Source organism: Notamacropus eugenii, chromosome 1 (genome assembly GCF_028372415.1).
Source record: "Notamacropus eugenii isolate mMacEug1 chromosome 1, mMacEug1.pri_v2, whole genome shotgun sequence".
Taxonomy (NCBI): domain Eukaryota; kingdom Metazoa; phylum Chordata; class Mammalia; order Diprotodontia; family Macropodidae; genus Notamacropus; species Notamacropus eugenii.
In genome coordinates, this window is record NC_092872.1 from 574,756,045 (window position 1) to 574,769,334 (window position 13,290).

Here is a 13,290-nt window from a genome sequence, read left to right on the forward strand (position 1 = left end):
TTTGCTTGTAAATTGATATGGTCCTGGATTCTTTTTTTTCTGTAGGCATTTGTTTATGGCTTGTTCAATTTCTTTTTCTAAGGTTAGGTTATTTGAATCCTCTATTTCCTGATCAGTTGACCTGAACATTTTATGTTTTTATAAATGTTCATCCATTTCATTTAGATTATCAGTTTCATTGCCTTATAATTAAACAAAATAGTTTCCAATACTTTCTTTTATTTCTTCATTAGTTATGAATTCCTTTTTACATTTTTGATACTAGTAATTTGGCACTTTTTTCTTTTTTTAAATCAAGTTAGCTAACACTTTATCCATTTTTTTGTTATTTCTCAAAAAATAGCTCCTAGTTTTACTTATTAATTCAAATTGTTTTCTGTCAGTTTTGTTAATCTCATCTTTGATTTTCAAGATTTCTATTTTGATGTTTAGTTGAGTGCTTTTAATTTGTTGATTTTCTAGGGTTTTTTTTTTTAGTTACATTCCCAAGTTCTTTCTCTCTTTCTTTGATGAAAATTTTTTGAGGTATAAATATTTGATCTATTGTCTCATTGCTCTCATGATCTTTAATTAAATTTTTGATTGTTTCTATGATTTATTCTTTGGACCTACTTGCTCTTTAGGATTAAGTTATTGAGTCTCCAACTAATTGTTAATCTTTGCTCCAAAGGCCCTTTATTGAATATAACATATTATTACATATAAAAGCTGTGTTTAACATTTATGCTTTTGGAATTTTGTGAAGTTTTGTGCCCCAATACACGTATGATCAGTTTTGTAAAGGTCCATGCATATATGAGAACATGTACCCATTCAGTAATCTCCAGAGTTCTATCATAGCTAACTTTTCTACCTTACAATATAATAAATATTTTTTAAGAGCCTGCTATGTTCCAGGCACTTTACTAAGCTTTGGGCATACAAATAATAAAATGAAAGACGCTGACCTAAAGGAGCTTACATCTTATGGGAAAGGGCAACACACAAAAAGGCAGGGAGCAGAATGTATCCAGCACTAAGGTTCAGTGATGTTGGAGTCTAAACCACAGCACAGTAGCTGGTGGAAAACAGAGATGTCTCAGAATTCTGAGCTCTCTGAAGAGGGAAGTTTAAGGAGTAGTTTTGCTCAGCCCTCCAATCAGAGAGGTACATTCATTGCTCTGGGTTGCTGATGAGGCATGAATATCAAAGCTGAAGAAATCTCTGTGAGGATGAGTTTCCTGGAAATGAGCTAATCCTGGTGTGAGGGGTGGGGGGAGGCAACAAGGATGTTGGAGTTGAAAGCAAACAGAGCAGCTGGTGGGAAATGAAGGATTTTCTAGAATTCCATTCACACCCTTCATTTCAAATTGTACTATTTTTTGGTTAGACTCATTTAGGTTGGAGGCACATTGAGGTTCTCAGCTGTTATGGTTTTGTCTCTTTCTTCCTGTAACTCATTTCACATTTCCTTTCAGAATTTGGATACTATGCCATTTAGTGCATATATGTATGTACTGCTGCTCTGAATTCACTATTTATGGAATCCTTCAGAAAACCATGGTTTCTCTTTTTACTTGCTCTCTTTTTGTTGTTGCTTTTTCTGAGATCATGATTGTTAGCCATACCTTTTTTTTTTTATGTCAGCTAAAGTGTAATAGATTTTGCTGTAGTAACATAATTTAACTCTGTGTATCTTTCTCGTTCAAATGAATTTCTTGTAAACAACATATAACTGGATTCTCCTTTCTAATCCATTCTGATATTGTGTCCAGCTCACTCAATGAGTGAGTTCATCCTATTCACATTCAATTTTGATTATTAATAGTATATTTTCTTCCATCCTATTCTTATACTTTTCAGTCTCTTTGTTTCCCATACCCTCTTTTAAGAGTTCATTTGCCTAAAAAGGATCCCTCTCTTAATCAAGCCTCACTCTCATTTTCCCCTTTCTTCTTGACTTTTGCAGTTTTGGGCACTATACAATTATCCCTTCTACTTCATGACTTTCCCCACTGTGGTGTAGATATATTGCAGGTTGGCATAAGAAATTAAATGGAATTTTTTGAAAGTTGGGCAGAAGCTGCAGATGACATGCAAAGGCCAGCAAACAACAAAGAAAAAGTTTAGAAACTAAGAGATGCATAAAATATCTGAACGCTATTGTATAATATCAACATGTTATTTTATGTAGTATTTTATCTTTTAATACCATAATAATTCAGATTTCTTCTCTGGTACAGAGGGCCAACAAACTTTATGCAGATTTTCCAGATCATGGGGGACACCACACCCCCTAAACCCCACCTTGTTGAAGAGATAACTCTATTGTCTTCTTCTTTATATAAGCTCTCCTTTTGGTGATCTCCACTTCTATAGACTCAATTATCATCCCTCTGCAGGCAATTCTCAGATCCATTTCTGACTTCCTTTTCCTACATCACCAACCTTATCCTGGATGTCTCATAGACATCCCAAACTCAAGTCCAAAATAGAACTTTTAAACCTTCTTGAAAAACCTTTCTTTTTTTCCAGTTTGCTGTTATTGGTACCACCATCCTCCACAGTCACTCAGTCTCACAACCTAAGTATTATACTCATCTACTCATTCATACTCAGTCCACATATCTAATCTCTTTGTGAAGTCTTTTTGTTTCTACCTTTACTATATCTGTCATATATATTTCCTTCTGTCTTCTTACACAACTGCCACGCTGATGCAACTCCTTATCACCTCTGGCCTGGATTATAGCAGTAGCCTTCCAGGTCGTCTCCCCATCTCAAGGCTCTCTTCATTCCAGTCCATCCTCCACTCAGTAACAAATGGTCTTTCTAAAGTTGAGGTCATTTAAAACCCTTTGCAACCTGATCCCTTCCTGCCTTTTCAGCCTTCTTAGACTTAACTCCCTTCCACGTACTCTACAATCCAGTGACTCTGGCCTTGTCTTTTCTTGTACATAACCTTCTTTTTCACTGGATAGCCCCATGCCTAGAATTAGTGGTATGTTGGCAGATGTTTAACAACCACCTCATTAGTTAAAAAAAAATACACAGGACATGCTTTTAAATGTAATCTGCATCAACATTTTTTCCATCACTTTTCTTAAGCCTAGAAATCAAAATAATAAATCAAGTCCTGATTTGTAACATTTACTGATTTTTAAGGAGTAATGCTCACACTGAAAATTTAACAGTCTGACTCCAGCACACTCATTCCTAATAAAATGAGGGTTCCACTTGCCACTTCACATACTGCTTCTTTTGAAATGAGGTTCTCAACTTTTTTACAACTGCTATGTGGTAGTCTGATAGCCTGTGGATACCTTCTTTGAATAACGCTTCAAATTAAATTATGAAAATGCAAAGTTTCAGTTAGAGGCTAATCAAAATAATGTGTTTTTCCTATCCAACTTCAAAGACCTCTGTAAATCTATCCATGGAACCCCATGGATCCCAGTATAACAACCTCCATTCAGAGGGAACACTGAAAAACCAATGGAAAGAATCATTTATCCTTCTCTCAGATATTCTGGGTACTTTGGGGTTTGGAGCTCTTGCTACTCTATTTCTTTCTTTGTTCCTAACTGCTCCCACCTCACCCATGAGTCCTGACTCTCCCAGCCAACTTCAGTGACCATCAGCATTTTCCAACATGCAGACAGCTTGGTAAAGAAATGATGTGGAGGAAGGGATTTGCCACTCGCCCGTAAGGTTGACCCATATTTACAAATGAGATAAGTTTGAAAACTGCCTATCTCCACAGAATCATAAAGATCATATAGTTAGATGTTATTAACTGATCGAGTAAAAACCAGTTGCTAACTGTGGCAAAAAGAACGCAAGATACTTTTTTTTTGAGTCATAAATGTAATGACTTTGCAAGGATAAACTTTTAGGACCTTTCTACACAGTATAATCATTCCATGCCAAAGATAAATGCGTATGCTAATCGCAGGATCTGTGATTTCTTTAGTGTTAGAAGGTCCTGGTGAAAAACATTCCTGTACCAGTGTAATTTGGTACCTTTGCCACAGATAGTCTTAGAGAGTTGTCTGAGGCCCTCAGAGGTTAATTTGTCAAGAGGTAAACATTATGTGCAGAATAAGACTTAAATCTAGGTCTTCCTCAGTCTAGTAGTCTATCTCCTGTACCTTCCTTGCCTGTATTAACAACTATGCTCAGAAAAGGTCATGGAATGACAGAGTTAAGGTGGGTCATGGGTGGAAGCTAGTGCATGAGATACCTCAGTGTGTTTCTAGGGGATGACTTTACCACTAATTGAGTTAGGATGGGTAAACACACAAACTCTTTCTTTCTGTGAGCCCCACACTGAGTGACAAATAATACTTTGTGAAATATTTGTATCTTTTACTGTACAAATTACTGTGCATTCCCAGAACTGTAAGCTTATAGGAGAAGCAAGAACCAATGACTGATACAGCACATGAGTCCACTAGCCACCTATTCTGAATTAGGATTTGTTTCACATAAACAAATCATCTAAATTACTGATGAGCTTCGTGTATTATAAGTAAGTTTTTTCCCACTCTGTTCTTTTTATAAATTTTAAATTGTATTTTATTTTCTCCAATTACATATGAAGAAAATTTTTAGCATTCATTTTTACAAAATTTTGAGTTCCAAATTTTTCTCACTTCCCTCCTCCCCTCCTCTCTTCTGAAACTGGTAGGCAGTTTTATATACTTTATACATGTGCTATCATGTATAACATATTTCAGTATTCATCACAGTTGTAGGAGAAGACACAGATTAAAAGGGGAAAAAATCATGAGAAAGAATAAAATAAGTTTAAAAAAATGCTTCAATCTGTATTCAGAGTCCATCAATTCTTTATCTGGATATGGATAGCATTTTCCTTTGTTTATCCTTTGTACTTGTCTTTGATCATTGCATTGCTGAGAAGAGCTGAGTCATTTATAGTTGATCATCACACAGTGTTACTAATACTATATAAAATGTTTGCCTGGTTCTGCTCATTTCATTTTGCATCAGTTTGTACAAGTATTTCCAGGTTTTTCTGAAATCTGCCTGTTCATTATTTTTTATTGCACAATAGTATTCTATTACATTCATATACCGCAGCTTGTTCAGCCATTCCCCAAATGATAGGCATCCCCTCAGTTTCCAATATTTTGCCACCACAAAAAGGGCTACTATAAATATTTTTACATATGTAGGTTCTTTCCCCATTTTTATCATCTCATTGAAACACAGATTTAGTAGTGGTATTGCTGGATCAAAGGGTAGGTATGCCCAGTTTGGTTGCCCTTTGGATAGTTTCAGAGTGCTCTCCAGAATAGTTGGATCAGTTCCCAACTCCACCAGTTTTCCCACATCCTCTCCAACATTTATTATTTTCCTTTTTTGTCATATTAGCCAATCTCATTGGTGTGAGGTGGCATTTCAGAGCTCTTTGAGTTTACATTTCTCTCATCAAAAGTGATTTAAAGCACTTGTTCATATGCCTGTAGATATCTTTGATTTCTTCATCTAAAAACTGCTTGTTCATATCCTTTGACCATTTATCAATTGGGGAATGGCTTGTATTCTTATAAATGATTCAGTTCTCTATATATTTAAGAAATGAGGACTTTATCAGAGACACTTGCTGTAAAGATTTTTTCCTAGCTTTCTTCTTTCTGTCTAATTTTGGTTGCATTGGATTTGTTTGTACAAAAGCTTTACAATTTAATATGCCCAAAATTATCTATTATCTATTCGACATTTCTAATTTGATTGCTTTATTGTCTATGGTACCTTTTTAGCAAGATGTAGTTTCCTTCTTTATCTCTTTTAACTCAAGGTCATTTTACAGATGATACACTAAAGCAAACAGAGTTAAGTGACTTGCCCAGGATCACACAGCTAATAAGTGTCTGAGGCCAGATTGGAACTCAGAAAGATGAGTCTTCCTGACTCCAGGCCTAGGACTCTGTCCACTGCACCACCTAGCTGCCTCCTTGAAAAATACCAAGTATCAATTGCATGTCATGGTCAGATCTTTTCCAGACCCTCCAAAGTCAAAACTTACCTGATAATATGAAAGTTTGCATTCAAATCACTTTTCCAAAATAAGAAGATGATCTTCCCTGCTAAGAGATTTGGTATTAGAATGAATCTATTGGGAACTATCATAGTTCTTTTCTCTTTTTATCACAATAGATATGCCGTCTGGAGCGCCATTTGTCAGCCGGACAGTACCGAGGAGACCTTTTTGCCAGTCAGCCAAGGATGTTCATAACTGCAGCCTGTGAGCCCCCTTGTGCCAAGCTGAGGGAACTTGTGCAGCTGTGTGGAGGCCAAGTGTCCAGGAGCCCTTTCACAGCCAGTATCTGCATTGGTCCCTACAGAGGAAAGAAACATCCAGAGATCAAGTACTTATCTGAAAAATGGATCCTAGGTAGGAAAAAATGCTGAAAACATTGTTTGAAATAGAGTTCTCATCTCAATACACATAAATGCCTACTACTCATTAATACATTTTTCTGGAAACAAAGATAAGTATTGATTCATCCATCAATGTATTTATTAAGTACCTACTGCATTCTAGGCACCATGCTGGGAACTGGGGATGCAAGTATAAAGAACAAAAAAATCCTTGTAGGGAGCATACATTTTGAAAGGTGAAACAAATGCAAATATAAATATAAAATGAATAAATACAAACGTATACAAAGTAGTGAAATATAAGAGAGCTGTAGGGATTCAGAAAGGCTTGGTGCTGGAGCTGCATGTTAAAGGAATACAGAGACTCAGTGAGGCAGAGAGCTAAGGAAAGAGGCCTACAGGAGAGTCAGAGAGAAGGAGCAGAGATGGGAAAGGGAGTATTACATGAGAGGAAGAGAAGGTTATTTGGCTTGTTAGGAAAGCAGGATTCACAAGTTCATGAAAGGTGTGATTGACAGTCATTCACCGGAGGGAAAAAGGAATGAATTGCTTCTGGCAGATGGAGTCAGGGGAAAAGCTCCATGGATAAAACAGAACTTTGAGCTGCTCCTCTGATACATGGCAAAAGTTATTTGGCAATGATTATGAAAGACTACTATGTGGAATAAATTATTTTGGTAATACTCATTTTAGACATTAATTATCAAGTGCCACTTTCTAATACTAGGCCAGCTAAGTGGCATGGTGTTTAGAGTGTCAGACCTGAAGTCAGGAAGACTCTTCATGAGTTAAAATCTGGCCTCAGACCCTTACTAGCTCTGTGACCCTGGGCAAGTCACCCTGTTTCTCTCAGTTTCCTCATCTGTAAAATGAGCTGGAGAAGGAAATGGCAAAGCACTCTACTATCTTTACAAAGAAAACCCATCAAACCCACATGGGGTCACAGAGGACTGAAGGACAACCACACTTTCTGCCACTACTAAGCCAAGAACCAAAGTGCCTCTTTGATGCCTTTCTGAACAAAGGCGGCTCCATAGTTTACTTAGGAGACTTGAATCTACTAGAATAGGAAGTGTTTAACCAAAATAGTGCAGCATGCTTAGAATCATAGGATTTAGATAGGGAAGGATCTTAGAGCTCCTACTCCAACCTCCTTATTTTATAGATAAGAAAACATGCTTAGAATTGAGAAATTGACTTGTCAGGAGATGGAAGAACACGATTTGAACTCTTGTCCTCTTACTATGGATTCACTTCTTTTTCTCCTCCACCATATTGAAAATTCTCATGTTTTTTTTTAAGGGAGGGTTCATTTCTTTTTTTTCTTATTTTTAATAGCACTCTAAAAAAATGGAAAAGACTTCTAGCAATGTAGAAGAACTCCATAAAAATGTATTTTTCAGCTAAAGGAACTTGGCACACAATTGATATTAACAATCCTTATCAATAGCTAATCTTTTGAACGTTTGGAAATTTTTCACTGTAGTGAGGGCCAAAATCTGGATCTGCACTGTTAGTATTTCCAGGTTAGATAATCCTAATACTTCTTTCCTGTTTCTTATGTAATTTTATTTAGAGCCATGAGCAATTCAGCTGCTTTTATATAGTTCCTGTAATGACTTTCTGTTCCCTGATGTTCCCCCGTGGATGTGTCTCCCTTGGTCATATCCTCACTTCTTATATACAGACTGAATTTTCACCTTGTCTTTCATGCATACCTATGGAGTGAGGTTTTGTTTATACGCTCTCATAGAATTCCCATGCTTTTTCTGGTTTGTCTTTTGGCATACCCTCTGCGCCCTTGGTGACATCCAGTTGTTGCATATGCTGAAATATTTGGCTGCTATGCCTCTGACATCTTCACCCACATAAGATTATGGCTGCTGAGTCACAAAATACCAGGCTGGTTCAGCCTACCATGTCATGACTCCTCCAGCTCTTTAGATTTCAGAGCATTTACATTTTGTAACCCTTAGTTCAGATAATGCTGTTTCTGGAACATTGCAGTGAAAGATTTTTATAGGTAAGTCAGCCTTTTCTGTGCATAAATAAGTGTTTCCAGAGGAAACCTGATAGTAAAAATAACACAGACCTGAACATGAGACCTGGGTTCTAAGCCAATTTCTGCCACTAACTATATAATCTTGGGCAAGTCATATAACCTCGTTATGCCTCAGTTTCCTTCTCAACACACTAGAGTTATAATGCCTGTTATATATCCTTCATAGAATTGTTGTGAGACTCAAAGAAAAAAAGTAAATGTGAAAAGACTTTAAAAAGAAGAAAGTATAATAAAAATGTATAATATTGATGCAATAAAAATATTATGTCAATACAAATAGTGATGTATTTCTCTTGATATAAATAACAGATGCATTCTTGACAGCACCTATAAAGCCAAGTCAACCTCAGTAAATTTTATCTTCATTTTATCTTCTATTTAAAAACAAAAAAACCAGAGAAACATTCCTGTAGAGTAAATTTTATACCCCAGATCTTTTAAAGTCACCATAAGAATAAGCTAAACCTTTCTTAAGCACAAATCAAAAGGAAAATCAATACATTTGCAGTGAAATAAAGACAATAGCTCTCAAAAATAGATCATAAACTAAAAATTATCTACCTGCAAATACTAGATGGTATGATAGCCACCTTGTAATGTGATATAGGGATATGGTGGCCATCATAAACCTTTGGCTTTGTTGAGGTATTTCTAATTCCTTCTATAAGATAATATTACTTTGTTATTTTTTTATGTTCATATTATCACTTATACTGAAAGCCCTCTCTATAGACATTATAAAGTTTATGATATTAGAATCCTGTCCTAACCACTCCCCTAGCCATAATTTCTTCATTAAATTTCTTAAACCCTCCTAGTGTATGTCACTATATATCTCCAAAATAATGGGATAAATATTTATTAGTCTTTATTTTTAACATAATTTTTTCATTATACTAAGTCAGTCTTCTATCTATGAGCCCTCAGTTTTGGAAAACCAGAACGCCCACTCTCAGTGGGACACTAATAGTCTGTTTGGGATGCTAGGATTTTGAGCTGGAAGGGCCTTTATAGAGATAATCTAATCTCATTCCCCCTAACTTTTCAAGTGAGGAAACTGAAGCCCAGAGGAATTAAATTACTTACCTAAGGTGACAGGTAGTAAGTAGCAGAACTGAGATTCCCTGACTCCAGTGTCCTTTCTACTTGAAATTTGTCTCTTTGGCTTTGAACCAGATTCTTTGCCACTGGAAATAGGTTTTAGGGGACCTTCACATTATATCACAGCAAATATAACGGCACATATTTCAAGGGTGATTCTTTTTTTAAATCTATTTGTTTTATAGAAAATTACTGTGTATTTAGTTTTGTTTTTTTTTTATAATGAAGGTAGATTATACAATCTTGATTGTTTTCCTTACTCATTCCCAAGAGCCTGTGCTTCCCTGAAATAGCACTTATACTTGGGATAAGATTCCTGATGAATCATTGCAATAGAAGGGGAAAATGGGGACAGTTAAAAAAGAAAGCACTTGTTGACACTTGAGACATGTAATTTCATCAGTGTGGGTTCTCCTTCCACCCACACACATCCCAAGCCGTCTAGATCTTGGGATGGTCTTGGAGAATCACTGTAGCAAAAAAAATCCATCATCCTGCAGCTAGCCTGGTGATGAGCCTCCTTTAGCTAAGCTGTTCCTCAGATAGCAGGCACCCAGTCCAGAACTCAAAGGTTTTCCAGCCTGGTAGTACCTCGAGAAGCAGTGTGAGAAAGTGGGGAAAATATTGGCTCTGGAGGCAAGGAATCTGGGCTGTCTCTGTCACTTTACTACTTGTGTAACACCAGGTAAATCACTTAACTTCTCTAGACCTCAGCTGCTTCATCTATAAAATGAGGAAGTTAGGCCAAGATGGCTTTTAAGGACCTTTCGTCTCCTAATCAATAAATCTAAGACCTGCCTTAGCTTGGCTTTTGCTTTGGGAACCCATGGAGGCATTAGACGGGGCTTAAGAGGAGGCTGCATGAAAACAAGCAAGAGAAACGAAAATAAATTTCAGATATTCAGAGGAATAATAATTATTATACTTGATACTGGGCATTGCATTGTATATTTGAAAAGTACTTTGTATTTTAAAATATTTTATATAAAAATGATACTTTATATTTGTTTCCCCACAATAACTTTGTGAGATAGGATCATAAATCTAGAACTAGAAGAGACTTTAAGGATTGTTTGATCTGATCCCCTCATTTTACAGTTGAGGAAACAGAGGTATAGAGAGCATTTGAGTGATTTGTTCAAGATCACATGGGTACTGAGTATTTGAACCCAGGTCCTGTGACTCTAAATGCCACTTGGCTCTACCCACTGTACAGGCCTACCTCTTAAGCTTAATGTTTGCTTGTCTAATTTTACCTCTCAGAAAAATGAAGCAAAAAGAACTGAATCATAGGATTTTAGAATTTGAAGGAAGCTTAGAAATAATCTAGTCCACCCCTCTCATTTAACAAACAAGAAAACTGAGACCCGAAAAAAGGAAAGGATTAGCCCAAAGTACCCCAGGAGGACAGATACAGGGCTGAATCCTCAGTCTCCTGTAAGTCATTTGCCCGTATCCCTGTATATTATGTTCTAGTGGCATTCAAACTGAATATATGCTTGCCAAAAAGACTATTTTATGGAGAACTTGCTTGGGGCAGGCGATCACATGGTGACCAGAAGAAACGATATAAGGACACTCTCAAGGTCTCTCTCAAGAACTTTAGATATGACTGTGCAACATGGGAGACACAGGACCACTCAGCATGGCGTGCCCACATAAGAAAAGGTGTTGTGCTCTTTGAGCAAAGCAGAATTGAGACAGCACAAAGTAAACGCAGAATGCACAAATTTGGGATATCTACCCCAAATACTCAACACGGACTATTTGTGCCCAACCTGTGGAAGAGCATTCCGACCTCGTATTGGTCTGATCAGCCACAGTCAGACACACTGAAATTTCACTTTATCATGGTGATTTCACTTTGGTCCTCTTCGAAGACGAAGGCCAAGAACCAACCATGTTTTAGTGATAAAACAAAGACAGATTGGAGCTCTTTATCCATGGTTTGTTATTTTATGTAACACAATCACCTTTCTTTACCCTTTCACAATTTTTTTTTGTAATATTACTGATGGTTGGCTTATCCTGTCTTCTAAGACATTTCCCTTGTCAGTCTTCCTTTTCATAATAGAATTCATAGACTCATAAGATTTCTAGCCAGAGCACATTTTAGAGATCTTGTCAGGAAAGAGAAGGCTAAGACTAAGACTAAGCTCCAGATTCTCTGACTGGCAGTCCATTGTTCTTTCCCCTAAGCCATGCTGCTTGGGCTTCTCATTTTTGAATCATCCACTTCAATCACACTGAAACTTTAGCAGCCAATAAGTAGTTCAGCAACAATTTAAGAAATGACTGTACAATTTGAAGCCATGACTTCAGGGAGTACGAAAGGTTATCTTTTATTTCTAGTGGTTTTCAGGGCATTCTTTTAAACTATTAGCATTGAAAGGATTGAAAACTCAAACTACTGGTTATAAACATGTAATTTTTCTGAACAAGCAGAACCAGAATTAGCACAGGGTAAATATGGTTTTGTTTCAGGCACCAACATGAGGCTGGATCCTTTTTTCCTGGGAGGGCATGTTTCCACATTTCTGCCTGAAAGTGACCACCTTATTTAGTATTCCTCTAGAGCTTCAAGGTACAATCAATCTGGAAAACTCTGACAGAGACAGTGAAATCATCTTCCACAAAGTTATAACTCCTCCCCCCAGATTGTGCATTCTAATGCTTTGCCTTTGGTCTCTGTACCACCTTGGTACCCAACAGCAACTGAATGAATGATACCCAAATACAATTTTACCTAATTACTCCGATCACATATATTGAATTTTTTGGTTACAGAGAAAAGACTCTTTTATGTATGTATATGTGTGTTCATATAAAATTATCATCATCATCATCTTTTGTTTTCTTGTCATGGACATATTTGTAGGCAACAGAGGTGAGCCAATAGACAGGAAGACATTGAGGATTAAAGATAGAGTGGACAGAGTAGAGGAAGCACTCTGTTGGAGAAAATAGGAATAGATGGAATCAAGGCTGCTTGTGGAGGGGTTTGCCTTGGCAAAGAGAAGGGCCACCTCTTTATAAGAGAGATGAAGGAAGAGTTAGTAGGGGAGGAAGCCTAAGTGATGGGACTTCAAATAGGTAATGTTCCATACCCATAGTCTACTATTTCTTTACAGAGAGGAAGTGTATCAGACACATTTCTCAGTTGTCTCCAGTGGTCATTTCATTCTATCTGAATTATGTTTATTTTTAGTATTGTATTTATTTGCATTATTGTTTTCAGTTTAATTCTACTCGATACAATGAAAGCATGTAATTATTACCCACTTATTTTATACCAGACATCAAGCTAGGCATGAGGGATACAGAGCCAAAAACAAACAAACAAAAACTGTGTCTTCCTTAAAGGAGCTTACATTCTGTTGGAGGTATACATAGAAAACTGAATACAAAATATATGTAGAGTGATTTCCAAGGGAAGGCACTAGCAACTGAAAGGGCACCAGGGTCCAAGGAGAGGCTTCTTAGAAGAGATAGAAACTTGAGCAGAGCTTTGAGGGAAGCTAGGTATTCTAATAGCAGAGTACTTTCCTAGGCTAGAGGATAGCTTGAGAAAAGGAATGAGTGAGGAGTCTGAGACAGTTGCAGGAAACAGCACGGAGATGATTTGGCTTTAATATAAAGTGCATGGAGAAGAGCAGTGGGCAATAAGACTAAAAAGATAGACTGATGCCAGATTGTGATGTCTTTAAATGCCAAACAGAGGAATTTACATCTTGTCCTAG

General features: G+C 36.9%; 1 protein-coding gene across 4 annotated transcripts in view; it reads left to right on the forward strand.

Moving 5' to 3' along the window:
• The window catches only part of MCPH1 (microcephalin 1), a 300,799-nt gene that overhangs the window by 271,346 nt on the left and 16,163 nt on the right, over positions 1-13,290 (forward strand). For all 4 annotated transcript variants that reach the window (XM_072634374.1, XM_072634372.1, XM_072634375.1 and 1 more), the window contains one exon: positions 6,163-6,400. In XM_072634374.1, the coding sequence (XP_072490475.1) occupies positions 6,163-6,400 (238 nt within the window). The remainder of the gene's footprint in view (positions 1-6,162; positions 6,401-13,290) is intronic.